We start from the raw sequence: 26,309 nt of genomic DNA, 5'->3' as shown, positions 1-26,309 counted from the left end.
ATGCCAACCAGGATTTTATGTGAAAAAGAAATAGGCTTTTATCTTGTTTAAGCCAATTTTGTTTTGGGTCTCTAACTTCAGCTTTCTATTTTATCTATGTATCCATCCACTTCATAGGCAAGTTCTGCTGATAGCATCTCTGAAATATATCTTGAGTTTGACTGTTTTGTTGTATCACTTTGGTCCAATCTACCATCATTATCCCCTGAATGCTTAAACAGCCTCACACTCATCTTGTTGCTTCTATTCTTGACCTATAGAAGTTGTTGTTTGTTTTTGTTTTTTTTTCCAATGAAAATAATAATAATAAAAAAAAAAATGTTACATCACCTCCTAGTTAAAATCCTCCAGTGACATTTGGCAATGCTTGGGCTTGTGTTGGTGATTTTGGGTTGGGTAGTGTTTAAGGAAGGAATATTAATTCTATTATTAGATATATTAATAAATCTCATCTAGAAGGATGGAACATTAGAATAAACCTAAAGCTGAAATTGGTTAAAAGAAGAAAGCATCAGTCACTCATATTAGCTGTGTTAGGGAGATGTTCGGTCATTTTGTGGTTTATACAGTATTCATATTTTTTCTGTGTTTAGTCATGATTACAGAGTAGTATCATTTTTGTTTTCATCCATCATGGCCATAGATTGTCTGATGTTAATATTCTGAGAAATTGCTCATCTTCAGTGGGGAGAACAGCATAGTCTATCTGTGATTGCCAGGCCAACTCCTGACTATGTGGGGCTGCTTATTTCTTTCTCACTTTCAGTGTACTTAGAATAAACTTCAAACTTTTTACCATGGCTTTCAAGGTCCTCCATAATCTGGTTCCTACCTAATTTTCAAACTCATCTCCTACCACACAGTCACTACAGTCCCATAACTCTGGCCCTTTTTAGATTTTTTGACTGCTCCAAGCTTGTTTCCCTTTAGGACTTTTATGTTTGTGGTTACTTCTCCCTGGAACACTCTCTTCCCAGGTGTCACTCCTTAAATATTACTTCCTCAGGAAGCTCTTCCCTGACTTTCTCCTTTTCAAGCCCACAAGACATTCTTTGTATCCTTTCTGTATTTTATTTTTGTTATTAAACCTTATGGTGTATTTGCTGATTTTCTGCCTTCCCTGCTAGGCTACAAGATCTCTAAGAGCAGGAATTATGTCTTTGTTGTTCACCAAGGTGTACCCTCAGTGCCTGTCATAGCACTTCTCACATGATGGGCTCTCAATAGATGCTTGTGGAGTAAAGGAGCTCTCAGCCTGTAGGGATGAGTGGAAGGCAAATAGGTCAACAATTACAACATGGTATACAGATATACATTGGACTTCTTAAGGAAGAATCACACCCAAATTGTTGGAGGCTTATTGCCAGAACACAAAAGTTTATGAGGAATCTCTTTTCTCCTACTAAAGAATATCCTTAATCTGATCTCGAGTTCTCCAAGATTGAGGCTGTTTAGGAGATACTCTTGGCTCTAGCAATATTTGCTTTCCTTAAGAACATCTACCATTTATACTTCTGAAATGAAAGAACCTGACTGGAATGGTTTCCTATCACCTGATGGAAAGCTTCTCTCATTTTCTACACATACCAGGGTCACAACTCAAATGTTCATAGGATTAGGCAGGCACCTTAAGTGAGTGAAGTAAACTGGGTTATGACAGTGTAAGAAATCTTTTGATGTAGACCTACATCTAGGACTGTTCTTCACATCTATAAATATATACTCCTTCTCCCATGTTTCCTGAAACTTATATCCTCTCAGTCTCTCTTGTTTTCCCACCTCTCATGGAATAGGAGTTCAAATAGTTTATCGTTTTTGTCTTTACCTTAAGAAAACCAATAGTGTAAACCTAATGAAAAGTGGCAATTGAGACTTGACCTCAGTACTGAGTGGGGAAAACGGAGTGCTGGGAACCGTGGGGAATGAGAGTGTGTATTCTGGGGCTGAAGAAGGGCAGCTGACATTACTCTGGCTGATTTCTGTCTTATTGAAGTGAAGACCCAAGTTGCTAGATTTTCATATTTATTTTGAGAAAAACTAGAAATCTAGAAGTTTAGGTGAAATCCCTTGATTGTTAGTTCTTGCATATATTTAAATTAAACACTGTAAGAATCAGATGAGCTTGTTGAACAAATAGGTTATCCTCCAGATTTGGCCTTTGGATGGCTGGTGCTGGAACTCAGGTTGGAAGTAGTTGTCTCTAGATAAGGACTCAGTCAGTGCCAATCAGACATGAACAAGGGACAAGACTGATGTCACCGTAGAACAATATGAGCCTTGGCAGCTTTGCCCAGAGCTTCTGGACCGAATAAGCAGTTAAAGAGTAGGGATAGCGGTTTGTGGGCATGGGCTGCTGTAGGTGCCAAGGAGGGTTGTCTGGCTGTGGCTGGAGGAGGAGCTAGGAGGTAGGGAGGGGGTTACTGAGGAAGTCTTCTTAGAGCAGGTTAACCTAGAGATGAAAAGGTGTTCTTGTTGGGGGAAAGATGAGAGTACACAGAGATGTGAGAACTTGTGGGACTTTGGGGAGACTTCAAACACTACATGTGATAAGACATCACCCATTATATGGTGTTGTGTGGTGGAGAGTGACTGTGTGTGTGAGTTGTGGGGAAGGAGAGGTGGAAGAAAGGGCAGTGCAGCGGAGGCAGGAAATGAATCTGTAGGGGAGAGCTAGAATCTGGTTGTGAAGGGCCTGTATGATGTTCTACTTCGTTTAACTAGTATCCTAAACGGTATGGAGGATGCACTGAGGGTCAGTTAACTAAGGCCTTGACATCTTAGCCTTGCAAATTAGACAGATCCCCCTGGCAGCCTGTGGAGTGTTAATTAGCAGTAAGGTTTTAGGCTATTGACATTTAATGGAATAAAGTAAACCCTATTAAGCAGTAAAACTTCTCATCCTCCCTCATCTCTAATCCTCACTCCCACATTCACTTCTGGAGATTTGTCTGTTACCTTAAGGCAGAATTATTTGAGTGCCTCCTTATCTACATAAAGTCTTTGTGGTTTCTCTTGCTGCTTCCTTTAGTGTAGCTAGTTACTTTTGAGTATGTATATCCTTCTTACCTAGAGTCTTTCTGGTCCTGATAGGGACCTAGAGTTTACTCTGGTAAATAAAAGGTGGGTAGTAGAAGTTTTAGCTCCAGACTATTTGAACTGATTGGAACATACTCACAGAAGCTATTTGCCATGACTCTTAAGAGTAACACAAGGAGAGATGATGGTAAAAATATTGAATAATACTATGGAGGCCAAAGTGCCCAGAGGCAGCCACATGAAAGACACCAACGGATGAGCCAGAAGACCCTCAGCATTTACCAACTGACATGCCAGTGCTACCTCCAGGCAGACATCTCCCTACCCTGGGTCCAGGAGCACTCTAACTGGGAACTGTGAAGACACACAGGGAAGAGCTCCCCCCCCCCCCATTATAGGGGACAAGCTGACAGGCAACATAGTGACCCTAGTGGTGCCTATTGAGTACTTCCCAAGGCAGGAATAGCCGGAGACCACTTCAGGGGCTTGAGACAGTGGCTTTTTAGCAACTTACATGGGAATATTTCAATACTTAACAGTCGTTAACAGCCATACTAGTAAATTGTAGCAAAATTGCAGACCTGAATCTATGATTCTTAGAAAAGCGGACACTAAAAGCTTCACTTTCTGTGTGCCTTGTGGAAAGAGATTTCTACAATTTACCTAAACATAGTTCCAGATGGATTTCTTTAACCTGCACTTGAGGCTTTGCATGGCCCTTTTCTATGCAGTGTGTTGATTTCACAAAGGTTGTAAAATCTCCCAGGTTACCACAAACCTGCTTTGTTTATCTTTTCTAGCATGTTCCGGGAATTTGAGGAGACCACAATTGCTTGGGCAAAGTGTCCTAGAAGTAACATGATGAAGATATTGGAAGGAGGCAAGACTGGAGGCAGGGAGCTCGAGTCCAAGTTTCAGATGAGGATCTTGACAAGGTAGCAGCATGGAGGAGAGGGGAGATCTAAGAGCTGTTTTTGAGATGATCATAAAAGGGAGATTAAGATGAGTCAAGTTTCTAACCTGAGCAAAGGGGAGAGTGATGATACCACTCATAAGTAGTCAGTGTTTGGTGGCTATAAAAGGGGTCTCACCTCTCTGGCCTCTGTTTACTTATTAGCAAAATGGGATAATAATGGTACCTACTTCATAGGACTACTTTGAGGACTAAAGGGGATAATGAATGTATAATGTTAATTGGAGACTGGCATGCATTAAGTGTTCAGTAAATGTTAGCAATTTTTTTTTCTTCAAGAAACAGGCTTAGAAAATTTAAATAATTTGCTTCAAAGTACACAGTTGGGTAAGTGATGGAGTTGGGATGCTAGCACATCAGTTGGAGCAAGAGTCTGGTCACTTTACCTGTTACATAGGATAGGAAGCATCAAAAGGACAGGTCTGGGATGTGACTATGATGATGAGCTTGGTTTTGGAAATGGAGACATAAATGTGAGTTGGGGAGAGGAGGTCCAGGAAGAAGTTGGACGCATAGATCTTGATCTCAGGAGGGTCTTGGCCAGAGAAGTCCTTGTTCTTCACTCAGAGTGTGTGAAATTATAGTCATGAATAATGCACTACCTAATAGCCAGGTATCTGGCTTTGATAAATAGCCAGATGGTGTTTAATAAAACTGTATGACCAAGACAATTAAAAATTCTTTGAGAGGTTTTAGTAAGATTTTTATATTTGACCATCAGTCTCACTTGCTAAAATTTTTCATGATGCATATAATCAGTAACTATAATTAAAAGCCTATATTTCAGGAATACAAAAACAGGGGCGCCTGGGTAGCACAGCGGTTAAGCGTCTGCCTTCGGCTCAGGGCGTGATCCTGGCGTTATGGGATCGAGCCCCACATCAGGCTCCTCCGCTATGAGCCTGCTTCTTCCTCTCCCACTCCTCCTGCTTGTGTTCCCTCTATTGCTGGCTGTCTCTATCTCTGTCGAATAAATAAAAAAATCTTAAAAAAAAAATACAAAAACAATATGCTAATCAGTATGAAGTTTAAAGATTTCTATATTAAAACCACTCCCTTAGAAGTTTATTAACCTTATTCAAAATAACTTCCTAAACTTCATCTTGCTCAACTACAAGCATTTTTTCGGTTCTTTTAATGCATTGAATAATTTGTTTAATATATGTATAAAAGATGCTTACTTATGTTGTGTCACAAGCTGAATGGGGAAAATATCTTCAGTTCTCCTCAAATCTCAACCTTATTTACCTTCTGACATCAGCACCTACCCTTAGCCCCCCACCAAGTACTTTATAATACTATTGATGTGGATTTGTCTGTGTATATTTAGAAAACTAAGATGAAAAAAATGGGCATCTTTTAGGTCACTTGGCCATGGATTTATGAAGATGATAGAATTGTGTACAGCAAGGGATGACAAACTATGGTTAATTGGCCAAATTTGGCTCACCAGCTGTTTTTATACGGACCATGAACTAAGAACAGTTTTATATTTTTAAGTAGTTGAAAAGAAATAAAAAGAAGAAGGATATTACATAACACGTTATATGAACTGCAAATTTCATCGTCTATAAATGAATAAAGTTTTATTGGAACACAGCCTTACTCATTCATTTACATATCAGCTGCTTTCATGCTGTGATGGCAAAGTTGAGAACTTGCAACAAAGATTTATGGTGGTTTCATTGCTTTGCTGTGCTGTTCAGCAACCTACAAATCTTGAGTATATGGTTATAACTCCACAGTGTTTCAAGTGCCATGAATATTTCTGTACAGCAACATTTTATTTTATTTTAATGACCTGTGAAATAGCCATCATGTCAGAAGAAAAGGAAGAAGGAGAAGAAGGAGTAAAAGAAGAAGGGAAGAGTAGTGGTATCCAAGTGTCACGGTGTTAATGCACAATGGAGTGTGGGTTATTTTGTTATTGAATTAGACAGGAAAGCAGTGTGTTTACTATGCAGTGACGCAACAACTATGCTAAAAGAACGCAGTATAACAGAGGAAGCACTCATCATAATACTCTCAACCACAAGAAAGCAATGGCCAGAAAAATTAGAAAATTTAAAACAGAATTTGTCACCATAGTATAATTTCTTCATGAAGATATGTGAGACTGCAACTGAAGTAAGTATCATTTACTACTCACATGAGGAAAAACATCTATTGATGGTGAGTTCATGTTTGATTGTAGCAGCAGATGAAATGTGTCTGAGAAAATAAAGTAGTTTAAGACCATTAGCCTTTTGATAACAGTGGTTGCCTGAAGAGTTGAAGACATTGGGAGCTACATCAATAATCAATAAAAACAAGGCAAATGATTTCTAGTGGTTTTCCTTGTCTCTTGATAAGTCGACTGAAATCACCAATACAGCGCAGTTGTTATTTGATGAGTCAGTGCTGAGTTTGAAGTGAATGAAGAATTAGCTTCTATAAATAGCCCATGTGGAAAAACTATCGGCAAAAATATTTTCAAAGACGGTGAGGAAACATTAAGTCAGTACAACCTGAAGTGGAATCTGCTAAGATGTGTTACAACTCTTGGTGGTAAAATATGTGTGGGACAAATAAAGGCTTTTTGGATCAATTTACAAAGTCTATGCTAATTTATTGCAATAGTCATCAGAAGGTACTTTGTAAAAAGTATTTGAATCTATCATGTGTTATTGAACCGACTGTATCAAAGGTGAATTTCATTAGCTTTTCTGGACTTAACCATTGTCTGTTTTGTGAACTTTTGTCAAAAACAGGAGCTGACTTGCTTTACCACCTTATAGCAGTTCGATGTCTTAACAGTAATAAGTCACCAGTGACTTTGAGTTCAGGGTTGAGACTGAAATTTTTCTTAGTAAGAAGAACAGCCTTCAACCCCAAATATTGACCAGTGGATGACTTTGGAAATTAGCTGTTAGTGTAGATGTCATAATGATTCCTTTTTTTTTTTTTTTTAAGATTTTATTTATTTATTTGAGAGAGAGACAGAGAGAGTATGAGCTGGAGTGGGAAGGAGAAACAGAAGGACAGGGAGAGGGACAAACAGACTCCCTGCTGAGCACAGAGCCTAAAGCAGGGCTCGATCCTTGGACCCTGAGATCACGACCTGAGTCGAAGTCAGATGCTTAACTGACTGAACCACCCAGGTGCCTCTGTCATAATGATTGTTAATGGATTCAACCAAAATTCAAAGCAAAACAATGATTATATACAGAGCTCTGTGATGAAGTCATTTTGATGACAATTAATGTTTAAATCACAAGTAATGTCAACCTGCTTTAAAAACTTCCTGTTCTGTCAAAACTTAAAACAAAAAGTGAGATTTCCATTACTACACAAATTTTCAGTGAACATATTTTCCCAACTCAAACTATAGTTCCCTCAATGTTTTTCAGACCTCAATACAAGTAGAAAAGAAAGGTTTAAAATTCAAAATCCATTTAACTGAGCAATTGAGGTGTTTCCATATAACCTTCACCTGGGAGTGATTAATCTGTAATATGACATGCTAAAAGGCAAAAATCAAGATAAGATTTAATAAAATTCTGTAAATGCCTTCCAAGCAATGAAAATGCTTAACAAAATCTTATGCTCATGGATTGATACCAGTATTTGACCATACCTTCCTTTGGGAGTTTTAGCAACTGTGAGACATAACCAACTACAAAGTTTAGAGGACACACACTCCATACAAGACTAACCTGACTTTTGACACCAATTGCAATTTTGGGGTATTCCCCAAACCGTCATCTGTGTCAGTAATTCACTAGAAGGACTCACAGAGCTCACTGAAAGATGTTATGCTCAGTTGCTATTTGTTACTGGGTAAGATACATATTTAATTCAATCTAGGGAAAAAGTACATAGAGCAGAGTCCAGGGAGCTACCAAACCTTTCCGTTGTCCTCTCCACACGGAGCTAGGATTTGTTACTTTCCTGCCATTAATGTGCAATGATATGTGTGGAGTATTGCCAACCAGGAAAACTCACCCAAACCTTAGTGTCCAGAGTTTTTATTAGGGCTTTATCATATAGGCGTGATTGACTGATTGCCCAGATAGTTGATCTCATCCTCCAGGTCACCTGATACCATGTGTCCCATATCACATTGTCTTTCTGGCATAGTCAGGCCCTACCCTAAATCATATTTTTAGACTGCTCAGTAGGACCTACATTTCCTAGGCAAACCATGACATTCCAAGGGCCTAAGACCAATTCCCAGTAGCTGAGGACAAATATCAGACCTCTTATTGGGCAAGATTAATTCTTCACTACATACCACCTGTGGGAAAAGACATTTTCTAAGATGAAAACCGTAAAATTTCATTACAGATCAACATTGACATGAATATTTGCAATCAATTTTGATTAAAGGGAACACTAATTTTTAACTCCACTGAGGTGAAATGTGATCTCCCCCCAAAATGTATTTTCTCATTACTAGACCTAATCACAAATGAATATACTCAATTATCAATATCAGATTTTGAATTTTATCAATAAAAATGTGGAAATTCGTTATCTCTCTTGTTATGTAAGTACCTACATAATATCCTGAATTTGCCTATTGGCCTGCAAAGACTGAAATATTTACTATCTTATCCTTTACAGAAGAAATTCACCAACATCTAATGTATAATCTGATTTGTAATACTGCTGAGATCATTAGTTTTATGAATTAACTTGGTGAGAGGACAGATTTAATTATTCAATCAAGCACCAATGTAGGTGTTGCTGTGGATGCATTTTGTAGGTGTAATTAACATCTACAATCAGTTGACTTTAAGCAAAGGAGACTATCCTCAATAGTCTGAGTAGGTCTGACCCAATCGGTTGAAAGGCCTTAAATGAGCCTTCCTTGAAAAAGAAGAAATTCCAGCTGTGTGGACAGCAGTTTCAGCTCCTGCCTGAAAACGTCTAGCCTGCACTTCCTGATGGCCTGCCCTATGGATTTGGTATGTGCCTAACCAGCCCCACATTCACATAAGCCAGTTCATGGCAATATATTTCTTCATGTTTATATACCTCTCCTACTGGTTCTGTTGCTCTGGGGGAATCTTGACTGATTGAACTGCTCACTACAAAAGGTACTACCTAATTTGTGCTGCTAGAAAACCCAAAGGAAATACCTTTAGATAAAATGAAATTAATATTTTGCCCTACCTGTCCATCAGCTGTGACATTGCCTAATCTATCTTATTGACTCTAGTGTAAGGCATACAGAGATAGTGAGAGTTATGAATAAAGAAAATGTAGGAAGACTTTAATTCATTCTTATCACCGTGGGTCAAAGAGACATTTTTGTTTCCTGATAGCATCTGTTTCCAGAGCAAAAATGAGATTTTTCCAAAAAAATATCTTCATTAGCCTAACTCAAGGACTCTTTTCTTGGGGCCACTGTTGCGGGCTCTCAGAGCACCCTTACCTCCTGGCATTGTTGGTAAATCCTGTGCTTGTGTACTTTCAGAGGAGAGTTTTCTGGGCTTTTATCAGATTTTCAAATGGGTCTGTGGTGCCAATAGGATAAAAACTGCAAATGACATCCTTTGTACCTGTGTATTTAACTCTTACGTGTCACCCACTGTGTCCATGATCTCCTCTAATCCTCACAATAATCATATGAAGTACATACTAGTATCCCATTTCACAGATGAGAAAACCAAATCTTAGGAAAAAATGATAGTTTGTTCTACTGGCATGGCCGATAAACTAATAGAGTGTGGATTTGAATTCACATCAGATACCAAAGCTCATGCTGGAGAGCTGTGGGAGGGAGTTCTGTTCAGTCACTAGGCTGTTATCCGGGAACTTCCTGCAATTGTGGTGGTGGCCTGGGTGGCCCCAAGTACCTGCTTGGCGTCTGCCCACTTTGCTGGGGAGGAGCAAGTTGGAGGTGGCCCCCAAGCTTTACTGAGGGCCTTCTGGCCTTCTAGCTACTAGCTTTCCAATGTGCCCCAGCCCAATGGGCTGGAGGAGGAGGAGCAGGGTGCCCTGGGGAGAGGAGGGCGGGCCCTGAGAGGGAGTTTGAAAAGAGGAAGGAAGTGGGGCCGGCGGAGGGCCTAGCCACCCCCCTGGCTGCTTCCCCACAGGACGACGTGAGGCACCCGCAGCTCCAGTGGCCCAGCCATGGCCCCCTGGCGCAAAACTGACAAGGAGCGACATGGCGTGGGTAGGTGTGGGCATGGGGTCCCCAGCAGGGGGAAAGGCAGGTGGCCTGAGAACCTCGCTGGAAGATTCTGCGGCAGCCGGCAGCCGGCAGCACGGGCACAGGCCGGGAGCACTGACCCAAGGTCCTGGGCTCAGTGACTTCCTCAGCTTGCTTTGGGGCCAGCTGGGTGGGGAAGAGGAGGCAGGGGGAGAGGAAAGTGGGCACCCTGTTCAGTCGGTTTTGCCCAGCTGGTGCCCTCTCCCGCTGGGCACAGACTGCTGTCTCTCCCCAAGCCTTCTTCATCCCCTAGATGGGGTCCAGCCCAGACTGTGTGCCACAGTCCCAGTGTTTCAAAGGGTGGACTCCATTGCCCCATGTAGACAGTTGGCCTCATGGAAGGAACACCTGCCCTCTCCCCTGGCCTGGTTTGGCCCGGCCTGGCCCAGCATGCTTTCCTCCACCCCTGTCCAAAGCGACACCCATCTGCCTGCTTCTCCTGCCTGTTTCTTCTGAGTCAGATGATCCCTGATTTTGTAGATGGTCCAGAGGGCTGTACAGGCTTGGGGTGTGGTGTTGGAAGGCGGAGTCCTTCACTTAGCCCTAGAGAACCTCTGGGGAGAAAGGCTCCTGCCAGGTTAACTGGGGATATCCAAGAAGCCAGCTTCATCAGCTTCAGCCATCTAAGCTCCCAGAAGCCTCTGCCTCAAGCTCAGGGGCGGAAGTGGTGGCTGGGGGAAGGGAGACCTTAGGTACTGGTACTCTTTCTACTAAGTGGCACCCGTGGTGCAGCCTCCGCAGACTCACTGTGGTTTTCAAACATAAGTGTAAATTTGAAAACTGCTGTGTGGTTTCCTACATAGGCAGATACCAGACACCACCCCCAAAGATGAGCACTGAACAGGTCAGAAGTTGGAGGACCCAAGCACCGAGACAGAGAGGGAGAGAGAGAGAGAGAGAGAGAGAGAGAGACAGGGAGAGAGGGAGAGAGGGAGATTAGATACAGGGAGTCCCAAGGCCACTGTTGGAGAAACACTGCCCTGGAGAGTTCAACATTTATCTATTCACTTGCTAGGCTCTAGACACTATGGAGTGTTTTAAGGTAAATGGTCTCCATCCAGAAAACAAATAATCTATACACTCGAGGGGGCTCAGTTTCTCCATCTATAAAATGAGAAGTTTGAGCTAAAACCAATAAGGACCATGTTTAACTTCAAATCTTCTCTAACTCTGGTGCTTCCACCTGGGGATATTAGGCTGAAATTCTTCTCAAGGGAAGGCGGGGACTGTTATATAAGGCAGACTATTGTAGGTGGAGAGGACAATGTAGTATATAGGAGAGGAAAGCTGGACATGAAGGGCATATCCAGGAGAGAAGAGAGATGTTCCTTTCACCTGGTGGGAATGGTTATGCTTAGAGTAAGCTGGAGCCACATTTTGGAAGGCTATAAATGCCAGGCTAAGAAATTGAGACTTTTTCCCCTTAGGCAATGGGGAACCAAAGAGGGCTTCTGAGCAGGGAAGAGGCATGAACAGATTTGTGCTGAAGCCAGTGTGGAGAAAGGCTGGGTGGACAGAAAGGCAAAGGTGCCTGGGTGGCAGACAGGGGACAGTATTTGTCCAGGTTAAGTAGGTCAGTAAATGGGGGAGATTGAGTGGTGCGGAAGAGTCTTACCCTTCATCCCAAGGGCTACGGTGCATTCCTGCTGTGAAGGCCCTGTGGTATAGTGTGAAGGTCGTGGGCTCTGGTGACAGACTGACTGTTCTTGGATTCCAGTTTCTAACACTTTCCAGCCCTGTGAGCTAGACAAGTTACTTACTCTCTCCAGACCTCAGTTTCCTTGTCTGTGTAATGGGGATAATAATAGCACCTGCTTCCCAGAGTTGTTGTAGAAGTAAAGGAGTTCATCCACATAAAGTGCTTAGAACGACAATTATGCAAAGCAGTCCTCATTAGATGTTATCAATTATCATTCTTAGACTTTGTCCTCTGCATGGGGGTTTAGCTGAGGACATGACATCACAGGATGGGACAGAGTTACATGGAGTAGGGTTCCCACCCTCCCTAGCAGAGGAAATCCTACTTAGGTGGTCAGGGATTGGGAACTCTGTTAGGCACTAGGCCTGGAGGCTTCTTGATCTGATGGTATAGCTGACATTTTTCATGCCTACTAAGGAAAATTCTATTTCATAAAAGTTCAGAAGGTCTCTGATCCTCTAGGGATCCCGAGAGCACTTAGAAGGTGCCTGCTCATCAAAGAGGTTCTCTTTTCTCAAGATGAATGCTGGACTCTTTCTCAGGCCCTGGGTAGATGGAAGGGAAAGGCGAAGTTTAGGTTATGATGAGATGGGGGTCTGGAATCATGGGACAGAAAGAATAGGGACCTAACAGTAAGGAGTCTGGATTTTAGTTCCGACACCATCACTATTTGCAGACAGACCTATCACCTAGTTTTCTCAATGTAAGTCTAGGTATGAAATTTTTCTATTTTAAGGTGTTCTATTTATGAAGACCATTTGAGATAATGAGTATAGGGGCTTGAAAGAAGACAGAGAGAAACATATAACTGATTAGTGGGTTCTCAGAATATCTTCAGAGTCCCAGCCAGGCCTAAAACACAAGGAGAACCTGAGCTTTGCTTTCCTATTTGTTTTTCTCATCAGTGCTAGTGTCATTAGCCAGCCTTCTTCTGGCTTAATTCTCAAGGACTGCTTGTGTCTGTCTGTCTCATGGGCTGGCTTTACACGAGACTGCTTCATCACCAGAACCACTGGCTTCTTTCTCATCTTGTCTGGTGGGCAGCCCCGGTGACCTGCATATAGATGCCTTGTCAGATTATTTTTCCTTCCTTGATGGAGCATTAACATGTAATCTATTAGAATTACAGAGAGTTCCAGAAGTGAGACAAAACAGTTTGACTATGAAGTAAGAAAAGGCACAGACTGCCTTCGAGGAGATGTGTAAGGTTAGAAGCTTGGGCTATGAAGTCAGAAGTGATTTCAAATCCGGGCCTGTTTCCTCATCAATAAAGTGGAGGTAATAATGATAATGTGGGCCTTATGAGACTGTTGTGAGGATTGAATGGGGTAATGCATGAAAAGCAGTTAGTAATGTGGTTGGCTCAATGAAAGTTAGTGAATAAGGTAAAGGGGCTACCTAATAGTTGCAGAGCCAAATGAAACACAGCATAATGCACCCTACAGATTCAGGACAGTTATGCCTTTGTATAGTGTGGTGTTTCATAGTTTACAAGACCCAGTCTCATGCAATATCTTTGGCTCCAGAACATCTCTGTGAGGCATTATTTTCATTTTACAGATGAAGAAACCAAGACCTAGAGTTCACATAATTTGGAAGTACTTGGGCTTGGCCTTAAATTCAATTGACTTCAGACCCCAGGTCCTTTGCACCACACAAGGAAGGAATCCAGGAGGGGGGACATCATAGAAAAAGGCAGGATGCTGGAATGTATGTGGCATTGGGTCAAACAATAAATATTCTGCTTTGGTTTTAGTAGATGATTGCAAGAAAACAAAACAAAACAAAACAAAACAAAACAAAACTTTGGAGAGGTAGATAGCAGCCAGATTGTGAAGGGCTTTGAGTGCAAACCTTGTAAATTTGGACTTCGTTCTGTGCACAGTGAAATTTTTGAGCAGACATGTCACCTATAAGAATTTAATATAATTAATTGTGAGAAGGGCAGCGATGGGACATAGAGGTACAAGAACAGAAGTAGGTGAAATTTACTTGTCCCCTGACTGCCTGATTAGTTAACTCTGAAAGAGTCCACTTAAAATTAACATTTCCTTTGGCCTTTACTATCTTAATCCTCTCTTAGTCTCAGTGATGAGAGCTTCCATGTTGGAGGAGAGAAGGGAGAGCAGAAAAGGAGGAGGTAGAAAGAATAAGTAACAGTGTCAGTTAAGAATAAGTGTGATGGGTGCCACTCCAAAACAGTGGCTTAACCAAACTAGAAGTTTATTTCTATCTCAAATAGAAAGCCCAGAAATGGTCCATGAAGAGGTGGTAGAGTGATTAATTTTCTACTGCACTTCTTCCTTGGCACGAGGCTTCTGCCTCCTGAACCAAGCTTGTTGCTCAGGCTCCAGCTGTCAGGTCCCCCTTCCAACCAGCAAGAAGGATGAAGGGAACAAGAAGGGCATGGCCTTTTTCTTTAAGGATACTTATCCGAAGGTCCTCTTAACACTTCCTCTTGTATCCTATTGGCTAAAACCTAATCACATGACTGAACCTAGCAAGGGTAGGTAGGAAATATAAGTCTGTAATGTAGGCAGCCATGCACCCAGCTGAAAATTAGGAGAGCCTTTCCTAATGAAGGAGGGAAGAAGGATATTGGGGATGATATATTAGTTTGTTTAGGGCTGCCATAAGAAAGTGCCATAGGCTGTGTGGCTTAAACAATAGGAATCTGTTTTCTCACAGTTCTGGAGTCTGGAAGTCCAAGACCAAGGTGCCAGTAGGTTGGTTTCACTCTTTTTTTTTTTTTTTAATTTTTTAAATGTTTTTTTATTATATTATGTTAGTCACCATACAGTACATCCCTGGTTTCTGATGTAAAGTTCAATGATTCATTAGTTGCGTATAACACCCAGTGCACCATGCAATACATGCCCTCCTTACTACCCATCACCAGTCTATCCCATTCCCCCACCCCAACCCCTGAAGCCCTCAGTTTGTTTCTCAGAGTCCATAGTCTCTCAGGCTTCATTTCCCCCTTCTGATTACCCCCCTTTCTTTATCCCTTTCTTCCCCTACCGATCTTCCTAGTTCTTATGTTCCATAGATGAGAGAAATCATATGATAATTGTCTTTCTCTGCTTGACTTATTTCACTTAGCATTATCTCTTCCAGTGCCATCCATGTTGCAGCAAATGTTGAGAAATTGTTCTTTTTGATGGCTGAGTAATATTCCATTGTATATATGGACCACATCTTCTTAATCCAGTCATCTGTTGAAGGGCATCTCGGCTCCTTCCACGATTTAGCTATTGTGGACAATGCTGCTATGAACATTGGGGTGCAAATGGCCCTTCTCTTCACTACGTCTGTATCTTTGGGGTAAATACCCAGTAGTGCAATTGCTGGATCATAGGGTAGCTCAATTTTTAACTTTTTAAGGGACCTCCACACTGTTTTCCAGAGTGGCTGTACCAACTTGCATTCCCACCAACAATGTAGGAGGGATCCCCTTTCTCCACATCCTCTCCAGCAATTGTTGTTTCTTGCCTTGTCTATTTTTGCCATTCTAACTGGTGTAAGGTGGTATCTCAGTGTGGTTTTGATTTGAATTTCCCTGATGGCTAATGATTTTGAACATTTTTTCATGTGTCTGTTAGCCATTTGTATGTCATCATTGGAAAAGTGTCTGTTCATATCTTCTACCCATTTGTTTTCATTTGAGGGCGTGGCTTGCAGACACCTGCCTTCTCATTGCTTTGTCCTCACAGGATCATCACTGTGCATCCTCACCCCTTGTGTCTCTTCCTCTTAGAAGGATACCAGTCATATTGGATTCGGGTCTCACCTTAACAGCCTCATTTTAATTTAATCACATATTTAAAGACCTGATCTCCAAATATGGTTACATTCTGACGTACTGAGGATTGGGACTTTGACATATGGATTTGTGGCCTTAGGTGGGGACAACAGTTGAGTCCATAACAGATGACCCATGGTCTGTGGTATGACATTCAGAGACTGTAGAAGAAGGCTTCAACACCAGGCTTCTCAGAGAGAGAGTGAGGTTAGAAAAAAGTTTCATTTACCCTGAAGCTGATCCTGCCAGGAAGGATTTGTGTGGGAGCTTCAGTGATGCCCAGAAACCTCTTCTCTGTGCAGGTTGTCTCTGCTTATGGGTGTGTACCTGTGTGTGGAGAGTATTGGTAGTGCCTTCTAAGAGCTGTAAGGGAGTATCTGTTCTATGCCCCTCCCTAGCTTCTGGTGCTTTCCTGGCAATCTTTGGTGCTACTTGGCTTATAGAGACATCATCCCAATCTCTACCTCCATCTTTACAGGATGTTCTCCCTGTGTATGTGTCTTTCTCCAAATTTTCTCTTTTAATAAGGACACCAGTCTTCTTGAATTAGGGTCTGTCCTGATGGCATCATTTTCACTTGATTACCTCTGTAAAGACTCCATCTCCAAATAAGATCACACACTGATGTACTGGGGCTTAGGACTCTAATACATCTATTGTTTGTGGGAGGGGCACAGTGCAAACCATACTAGGCTCTGCAAAAGTAGAGAGAGGGTCTTTTCCACATCTTGCCTGGGGGATACAGATGAATCTGAGATCGCCTCCACATTCAGGAATGCAGGTGGTGCTGTTGCAGTGCAGGACCCTGGACAGAGCTGGTCCATGCCAAAATGGACAGATTTGGAGTGGGCAGTGGGCGCTTCAGTCTCTTGCAGCACAGAGTCTTATTAAAGGAACAAAGTCCATTCAAACTTGTTCAATTAAAAGGTATGTGGTGCATATGTGTATGTGAGGAGGCAAGTGGTATATTTTAAGGATCAGGAGAAATCAAACAGAAATCCAGGAAACCTGAAAGGCAGGCCTCCAGAAAGGCCTGAATGAAGGCGGCCCTGGAAACCTCTGCCTTCCCTTTCATGGCAACCCAGCTTCTCTTAACACATCAGTGCTGTTCTCCTTGCTCTCTTCTCCAATTCCTTCTAGTTCCATCATTCCTTCATAACTTCGATATTCTGAGAACACCATAATAGTGGCCCCAGAAGGCCACTCACCCCAACTCTGAATGACTCTGCAGTTCAAGTATCCACCAAATCTTCTTTCTGCATCTATTTGTTCATAGTTCTGAGAGAGAAGTCTGAATGGATTGACTCACATTTTCAAGAAAGGCCACTCAGATCAGAGGCCACTACCAACCTAGGAGTGGGCCCCACTCTGATCAAGGGATTGCTCCTGACTGATCCAATACACAATGGTTATGGCATGCGAACACGAGGCTTGCTACCCATCTAGCAGGAGCCATGGGTGGGGACAGAGTCTTTGAGTAAGAAGCATGAGTAAAACATGCATCCCAAACACACTCAGGGAAGAACTCTACTACAGAGGTGCCAGTTACACTGCTCTTATTGCCTAAGGTAATAATCGAGGAGGAGGGATAGAGAGCATTGTTCCCTCACTAACTTGTTCACTCATTTACTCCATTTACTCATTCATTCTTCATTTATTTCTTAAATATTTGTTGGGCATTTCCTATGTGCCAGGCACTATGCTAGACACTGAAATTACTGGAATTAGGCCAATATGATTCCCACATTGCTGGAGCTTATTTATAGTCTAGTGGGGAAGACAAAAAAAAAAGGACTTTGTAGACAAATCAATAAGCATATAATTATGATATGTGCCGTTGTGATAAAAAATTTTTTCCATGAATGAGAGTATTGGAAGAAGGGCTCTTAAATTGGATGGTCTTGGAAGGCCTGTGAGGGGCAACGGGGAAAAGAATTTCAAAGGAAACACTTGGAGGGATCTTAGTACATATATCTTTTCTATGGAGGCCAGCTATATCTTTCGACTGGTCCCCAGAAATTAGTCTGGTGAAACAAACAAACATGTATTGGAAATCTGATTCCATCCTACTACCAATTCTTAGGTGCCTGGCCTCCCACTTTTTAATGCTTCAGCAATTTGGGATTGTTTAGAAGTGACTGCTGGGCTGGCTCTTTGAATCCACGTAGGAGATTGTCCTAATCCCTAGGCTGTGAGACCCTCACTAGTTAGTGGCCATCTTGTTCCCAACCTTAATGTTTATATTTGAATGAGCCTTAACAGACTGTGTTTACTAAGCTCTGCTTTTTCCTGAGATCAGCATCCTTATATTGCTGCTGTATGTTGAGATGGGCAATGTAGTCGCCATAATATTCTAATTTCTGGACCTTTGGACTTCTGTTGGCTTGTTTGTTAAAGCTTACAAACATTTAATAGTCAATTACACATGGGTGCCACAGTCTGTGTTCTGCAGCAAATGTTCTGCAAATGGGAAATGATAATGCTAATCACCATCTAACTCCAGAGAAATCTGGGTAGAGACACTACAAATGTTCCCTTTCATAGGCACTTTCTCCTTTCTTCCTACTTCATTTAATTGGTGTGAATTAAAACACAGTCAGACTGAGTTTGTAAGCCTCTTAAGTCTTACTTGGTTTTTAGTTCTCCTTGGAGAAAGTCATCCCTTGCCCCTATGACCTCATTAGGACACTGTCAGCTTCTGCATTGGCTTAAAGTTACCATCACAGAAGCTGAGGCTGGAAGGGGATAGGACTGACAATGACCCTCTCTAGATATTACTTCAGGACACTTAGAGTTCCTCTGACAACAAGTGAGCCCTTAGGTCCAAGCCTAAACTAGGGTAGTAGAAGGAGACCTAGCTGGACACTATGACTTGCATAGATGCCACAGGATCCAACACAGATTCTGAACAGAGCAGATGTTGGACAGGCATTTGTTGGATTGGATTGAGTAGTGGCAACGCCAGGCCTGAGACACCATGATCAGCCTGTTGGGATGCAGCAGAAGGACATACATAGTGCCAGCTGAACCCAGAGGGTTTGCCTGGGGAAGTGGGATTTTGCTGCTTGCCTCACTGGTGGTGTCAGTAGGGAGTTGTCTCAGGAAAGAATGTTCTGGGTAGAATAAATAGCCAATGCAAAGGTCTTGAAAAGGAAGCCTCTCTAATGTGTGGGAATCCATGTGGCTGCTGGAAGAGAGTAAGCAAGGGGAAGAAGAGTAGGAAATAAATTCTCTGAGGGGAGGTTGCCGTGAGTAATGCCTGGTACACATAATGACTAGAGCTTTTACTCTAAATGGGATGGGGGCAATTGTAGGGTTTTCAGTGGAATGGCAGACTGTTCTATCTTGTTTTAAAAGATTATTCTGTTTTATGATGGATAGAGGATAATTAAATGTGGAAGCAGGGAGGCCAGTTAGGCAACTACTACAATGACCCTGGCAGGAGTAGTGGTGGCCCACACAAGGGAGGCAGCAATGGAGGAGGTGAGATGTGCTTAGATTCTGGATGTGTGTGTTGTAGGTGAAACAAATGGGATTTTCTTCATGGATTAGAATTAGGTATGTGAGAAGGAGAGGAATCAGGGTGACTCCAAGGTGTTTGGTGTGCGCAGCTGGAAGAATGGAATTGTATATGGGACTTCTTTCATTAAACCCTTGATTTGAGTTCTCACCCACATTGTCGTAAATGATAACATTGTCTCACTTTTTCACCATGGTACATTTGCAGAGCACTTGTGGTACCATGTTTAAGCACCCTGAGAGGTGTGTAGTTTTATCATCCTTTCACAGATGAGGAAACTGGGAAGCTGAGACCTTCAAGGTCTCACTGAAATGCATCCGCTTTCAGACAGTTTTCTTAAACTTCAATCCTGGAGGTACCTCTTCTGTTTTATTGAAGACTCATTTGTACCTTGTCTTTTAGTTATGTAACCACATGTCATCTCTCCTACTGAATAGCATATTGTCTGAGGGCAGAGCTGCTTTGGGGTCAAGTCTGAGTCCATCCAGTTGTAAGGCACTAGCAGGAGCATGGTACATCAGAGAAACTAAGCATTATTATAACCTGGGACCCTTTGGGAATCCAGTGGAAGCTATAAACTCTCTTCTTGCAAATTTGCACATGTGCAGTTTTGCATTTCAGTGTCATCAAGGTCTGTTCATGGAAGTGAGTTAAGTAAGGACCTGATAAAAGTACTTAGTAATTATTTAGTAAACCAATACAATAGACACAGCTAAGGCATTCTGCCCAAGGTGTAAATTTTTGGTTTGGAGAGCTGTGAAGAACAAGAAAACTATTTTTTTTAAAGATTTTATTTATTTATTTGAGAGAGGGAGAGAGAGAGTGAGAGAGAGAATGAGCCAGGGGGAGGGACAGAGGGAGAGGGAGAAGCAGGATCCCTGTGCTGAACAGGAAGTCTGTCATGGGGCTCCACCCCATGCCCCTGGGATCATGACCTGAGCTGAAGGCAGATGCTTAACTGGCTGAGTCACCGAGGCATCCCAAGAAAACTATTTTTTTTTTAAGATTTAGTTATTTATTTTAGAGAGAGAATGAGGGAGAGTGTGTGTGCAAGTGGGGGGGAGGGGCAGAGGGAGAGGGGGAGAATCTTAAGCAGATTCCGTACTGAGTGTGGAGTCCAACATAGGGCTCAACCTCACGACCTTGAGATTATGACCTGAGCTGAAATCAAGAGGCAGACTCAACCAACTGAGCCACCCAGGCACCCCAAGAGAACTCTTTTTATTGTCTATTCATATCAATTAAATTCAATAAGCCTGTGCTAAGTGATGGTCCTGAGCTGGTCCTGATAAAAACACAGTCCTTGCCTTCAGGAAGCTTACGACCCAGTAGTAATCTCTCTTTCTTCTCTTTGCTTGAGGAAGCAAGCAACATCATTATTAGTACTAATGTCCCCATTTCACAGGTTGGGCATGTTATCATAGCTCTGCCATCACCCTTATCATTTTTCACTGCAGCTTCATTTTGAATTATTTGGCTCTTCCAGAGAATGTAAACTCCACGATGGCAAGACAATGTCTCTTGCTCTTCTCCAGCACAAAGCAGGTGCTCAATTAGTAATTGTTGTTTGGGTGATGGATGGGTGGGTGGGTGGATGGATGGATGGGAGGGTGGGTGGTTGAGTGGGTTGGATAAGTGGGTAGATGAATAAGTGGGTAGATGAATGAGTGAGTGGGGGATAGGGATGGGGAGGTGACAGGGGTTGGAGGTTTTTCACTTTCTGGTAGCCTCATAACATTCAGACGGACTGAGTTGCCCTATCTTCCCTTCATCTCCTCAGCCCTAAACCTTCCCTGTCAGAAGGCTGGGTCCTATGAGAGCAGCACAGCAATAAACGGGGTGTTCTTGAACTCTTCCCTAAATATCTGGATCCCTATAGTTGGCTACTGTCCCAAACCCCACAGTTCTCACACTGGGACTATTCACATGGTCCCTCTGTCCCTTACTGGGACTGTGTACACATCAAGTTAATTTCCTCTCCCTCCTCCCTGCCCTTACCATTTTCTTCTCCACCTCCTCAGGGGCTCTCACTGCATTTTTTCCCCTTGCCCTCGCTCTCCCCCTCCCTCTCCTTCTAGTCTCAGTTCCTTCATGGGGCCCCTCTTGATCTCTCTCCTCTGAGAGTCCACAGCTTCTATAGCCCACAGCTGAGCCCTTTATTTTTAAGACATTTCTTGTTTCTTGTGGGTTCATTTTTTCTGTTCAACTAGATTTCACAAAAGCTCCAGGACAGCAGGAGCTATCCCCTCTCACATTACTTCTCTAACATGCAGGATTCAGCAGAGTGCCAGACACTCCCTGCAATGGAAGTGAGGGGCTGAAGATATCAGCCCTTGATTTCATCATAAAGCCACTTTTCCAGCTCTAGCATGTGAATGCATGAACTCGTGTGTGTGAGTGTGTGTGTGTGTGTGTGTGTGTGTGTGTGTGTGTGTGCCTATAGCAGCACTGAAAAGGAAAGAGTGAATCCCATCATGATATTTTAGAGTAGTACTCATCAGCTTTGACACTGTTGACATTTGGGGCCAGATACTTCTTTGTTATGGGGCTGTTCTGTAGGATGTTTGTAGGATTGTAGAATGCTTAGGTGCATCCCTGAACTTTACCAGCAAGATGCCAGGAGCTCCTTCACTTTGGCCCCCCACCCCCTCCAGATTGTGACAGCCGAAAATGTCTCCAGACATTGGTAAATATTCATTGGGGGCAAAACTGTCCTTAGTTGAGAATCATTGTTTTAGAAAACTCATGGCAATTCCAACTTTCTCTTGTTGGCTGGACATATCACTTTGACTCACTAAAAACCGAGTACATTTGTATGCAGTTTGGCTCCTTCCTGGCTACGTCATCCTGGACTATTCACTCAATCTTACTCTACCTCAATTTCTTCATCTGTAAAATGGATATGACGATAATTGTACCCAAGAATTATGGTGAGGATTACATAGGTGGCAAAAGCTCTTGGAATAGTGTCTGGTATAAAGAAAGGGGGTCAGTAGAGGTTATAATTCCTCTCTCCTCTCCTGGTCTGTGGAGGAGCCCCTCCTCCTTGGTTACCTCAGTCTGTGATTCTCCCACATTATTCGCTACTGACTAACACTGGATGTGAGCTCCGGCCTTGCTGCTGGAAGCTTCGCTGAGTCATCACCGTTGCCTTCCCTGATGCAACATCAGGATGTTGCCTTGGTGCTGAGCCTGTCAACACCTTGCCCAGAGAGTTCAGGCAAACTGTTTGTGCATTTTCACTGAGTGCGTTTCACTCGAATTGAAAGCTAGTTCACTTCCACTCTAGAGTAGAGACCCTCCAAAGCCCAGATCAGGGACTAGAGAAGTGAGCTTCAGACAATTGCATTCTTTTTCTTCATTATTGTTTTTGTTTCTCAGAGGCATCAACTTGTCCAAACTCTATTAACACTTGTTATTTGCTGAAGCTTTTGTTTTCAAACATGTCAGCAAAGAGCAGGGCCCCAGATGAGGTATGAATCCATCCTAAAAGTCACAGGGCACTTGATGGCTACAATCAAAATTGGCAACCAAGCTGGGTCAGCATCTCCTGAAGTTATCTCAAGAAATTCAAGGAAGAGTTTAGCCAGAAGAAGGGGCATACTTGCCCTTCATGTTCACATCCCTTCATTTCAACAAGTATTTATTAAAGCCCAGTAAATATTGATTGAACTTCTATTGTGGGCCTGGTGTTGTTTCAGCACTGGAAATTCAGTGGTCAACAAGGCAGACTGTCTTCACCCTCACTGACGCTGGGAAAGACAGGAGATGAACAAGTATGGTATATGTGTAAATACTATATATATGTATAGTTATATACATATATATGTGTGTGTGTGGATATATATACACACACAAAGTATATATTTCCACTATACACATACACACACATACCTACATATATACATACACACACAAAAACACACAATAAATTATAACATCAGAAATCGGCTGGTAAGGGAAGCAAGGACTTTGGACTCTGATCTGAGCTTGAATTCACTTCTTACCACTTTTTAGCTGTGTGGTCATAGGCAAGTTTCTCAATCTCTCTTTGAGTTTCTCATATGTTACGTAAGGGTAATACCTTGGAGGAGTACTGTGAAGATGAAAGGAGATGATACTTGTAGAATGCTAGGGATTTTATCTGTCTTACTTGTCACTGTCACTCCAGTACCCAGAATAGTAACTAACCCACTAGTAGATGTGCAAATGAATATCTATTGAAAATCATATATACTTGGTACATAATATATGCCTAATAAGCATTTACCATTTGGAGGGGGTGGCAAGTAGTGTGTATAGTAGTTAGAAGGTAGACTTCTGGATCTATCTATCTGTCAATCAAAGTTATGAGGTGTAAGTTGTTTACCCTCCCTATGTCTCAGTTTCCTCATCTATAAATCCAAGAGAAACATTGTACTTATCTTCTAACATTGCACGAACTACAGAGACCCCACCCTAGTTGTTTCTATGAACTGTGTGCTGTAACAGTGGTGTTTACTTTTTCCTTATTTCTCTCAATTTGGGCTCCTGATGAGCAGTGTATCTCAATATGTTTACATAGAATTGGTGGCTAATCAGTGGATTCTACTTCTATGGTTGTTGGAAGTCTCATCTGTCTCAAAGTAGCTGCTTCCACTGGCTTGCCTACTCAGATTTCCAACATGAGAGTCCTCATTGGGTTTAATGAGCCCAGATGGCCCTGGTACTTTAAACATCCGTTTGGTCCTCAGCTATAAGTATTTTGCTCTGAGTGGGCTTGTAGGTAACCAACTGCTGCCTTGGTTCCTGAAGTATAGGATTTTGATACAGGGAGAGGTCATGGGAATATGTCAATATTCTCTAGTGTCTGGAGACCTCATATGAAAGGGGAAGCTAGAATGGTTGTCTTTGGGAATCCTACCACTCGCCACTTGTCTGTCTTCCTTGAGGGGGCATGAACAGGGTGGAGCAGGATATGATTTCAGTGATTTTTACTTATTATTTGTCCTATATCTTCCTCGTGTTTTTCTGCCCCTTTCATCCCTCATTCAAAAGTTGACAGTGGTTAGGCCTACAGGGAATAGGGAAGAAGGTGATCTGTTTTTATACTGGTCAGAAATAACTCAAATGAGGATCATAGATAAGCAATCAAACTTTAGCAAACAGTGGCATTCTGGTTCAAAGTTTCCTGTTAGTCATTTAGAAAACTTAACAGAATTGGGTATTGGTATGCAAAGCCACTTCCTTTGTCAGTAATGTCTGCTTTTCCCCAAATGGAGCCTTAAGAACAAAGGCCCTTATGCAAAGGCAGAAATACATTTATATATTAAACAGCAATATCAGTTACTTTCATTTTCATAAAACGTGAATCTTTGGAATGAATATGTTCATTCATGTTGAATACCGGGTTTCAAGATATGTCCAAGACATCTTAAGTTGATTGACTGGAACTTTCTTACCCGACAAAGCTGGGCAGAACAAGGAAGCTATTTCTAAGGAAAGATGGGGAGGAGACAGGAACAAAAGAGTCTCTCCCCACCTTCCAAATGTCTGATGGACAGACCTAAATTTGCTAGTGCTTCAGAGGTCAACTCATATTATAGATGGTTTTCTTCTGTTAGAAACCTCAGTTGCCTCCTTGGCCCTGCCCAGGCCTGTGACAGCCATGTTCTTAGCCAGATTTCTGGGGTTGGAGAGACAGGGAGTGGAAAATCTGAGTTAGGGCACCAACAACTGGAGTGTGTCCAAATGTCAGCAGCCTGTGTGGGGACAGGGTTTGAAATCAGGCCAAGTGTAAAGGGAATGAAGAAACATGCTCTGTTTATGCAGTAGAAGAGATTCTTGTGTCCCCTGAGGGCCTTCTCAAGGTTTGCTTTGGAACACAGGATTAATTTTATTCAGTATTGACCAACGGTGTCATTTGTTGCAAACTGCAGGGAGGCAGATTTAAAGGTGACCTAAAGAAGAGCTCTGACGGAGTTCTTCTGAATAGATTGCTTTAGGAGGTTTTATAATGCTAATAAAGAGAAAAATTACTACCATTTATTGAGAACTTACTATGGCCAGACACCAGTCAAGCCCTCCGTGTCTTAACCTCAGCCAAGCTTCCTAAGGACCCTGCAAATTAGGGACTATCATCTCCTCCATTCTATAGTTGGGGAAAATGAGGCTCAGGGAGGTGAAGTTGCTGCTCAGGCAGGCTTCCACTGGCCCCTACAATGATTTTGTGTGGGTTACATAAAAACACCCCTCCCCTGCCCAGAGAAGGTGCAGGTCTTGCAAGTAGATCACAGGTTGGGTACTAGCCTCCAATGCTCTCTTGCTTGGGTGGCCTGGTGCAAGACAAAGCCTGTATATCACATGGCTGTGCCTCTGGGTTTGAGGCCAGAGCCAACAAAGAGTAGAACTGGGCTCAGGAGCCACATCTCTCTGACTCCAGATAGACTCTTGGCTCCCAAGCTTTATCGTCTCTCAGGATGGAGACTTTGCATTACTATGAATACCTATGAAGACTAGTTGGTCTCTTGGTGAAAGGGCTGGTTTGTACAGGTGTTTGGACTAAATATCTTGTAAGTTTCCTCCTTTTCCCTTAGAGAATGTGGCAAGACTGAAGCATGAAGCAGGGGCTGGTGAACACCTAAATACCTATCATCTAGGTTCTGTGGGGTGGGGGTGGGGGGCAACAGGTACAGAGAATGAGCAAGGCACAGGGCTGGATTTGAGTCCTGGCTGTGTGACTTACCACCAACAGGGTAAGGAGAGATTTTGGGTGAGCCACTTAAACCCTCTGAACCTTATTTTCCTCATCTGTAAAATGGGGATAGTAGCTATCTCATGTAGTAGTAGTAAAGACAACATAAAAGGGCAACTGAGAATGTCCTTCTCTGGGACATAGTGAAGCAACATTACAAATACCTCTTGTTTATGTTTGAGGACAGTTCTGATCTCATTTCTTCTTGAAGGCCCCCCTTCACTGATATGATCACTGCTTTCATTCCATCTGTAAGTTTTGGTGGGTTGTGTTTTCATTTTCATTTGTCTCAAAATATTTTCTAATTTCCCTTGTGAGTTCTTCTTTGATCCCTTGCTGCTTAAGAG

General features: G+C 42.4%; 2 protein-coding genes across 6 annotated transcripts in view; both read left to right on the top strand.

Annotated features, from left to right (window-relative positions):
* The window catches only part of SPDL1 (spindle apparatus coiled-coil protein 1), a 49,212-nt gene extending 43,604 nt beyond the window's left edge, over nucleotides 1–5,608 (top strand). Inside the window, exons 12-13 of the mRNA XM_040630313.1 lie at nucleotides 3,837–3,971; nucleotides 5,373–5,608. Coding sequence (XP_040486247.1) covers nucleotides 3,837–3,971; nucleotides 5,373–5,508 — 271 coding nt within the window. The 3' untranslated portion in view covers nucleotides 5,509–5,608. The remainder of the gene's footprint in view (nucleotides 1–3,836; nucleotides 3,972–5,372) is intronic.
* A 4,433-nt stretch (nucleotides 5,609–10,041) lies between these two features.
* The window catches only part of DOCK2 (dedicator of cytokinesis 2), a 407,128-nt gene continuing 390,860 nt past the window's right edge, over nucleotides 10,042–26,309 (top strand). For 2 of the 5 annotated variants that reach the window (XM_040630308.1, XM_040630307.1), the window contains exons 1-2: nucleotides 10,149–10,172; nucleotides 20,687–20,774. In XM_040630308.1, coding sequence (XP_040486242.1) covers nucleotides 10,164–10,172; nucleotides 20,687–20,774 — 97 coding nt within the window. In that variant the 5' untranslated portion in view covers nucleotides 10,149–10,163. Of the gene's footprint in view, nucleotides 10,173–20,686; nucleotides 20,775–26,309 lie in introns of all 5 variants that reach the window. The other 3 variants (XM_040630310.1, XM_040630309.1, XM_040630312.1) reach the window with 3 other exon arrangements.

Source organism: Ursus maritimus, unplaced genomic scaffold, assembly GCF_017311325.1.
Source record: "Ursus maritimus isolate PB19 unplaced genomic scaffold, ASM1731132v1 scaffold_15, whole genome shotgun sequence".
Lineage (NCBI taxonomy): Eukaryota > Metazoa > Chordata > Mammalia > Carnivora > Ursidae > Ursus > Ursus maritimus.
The sequence above is the reverse complement of the archived record's forward strand: the minus strand, read 5'-3'. Positions and strand labels throughout refer to the sequence as shown.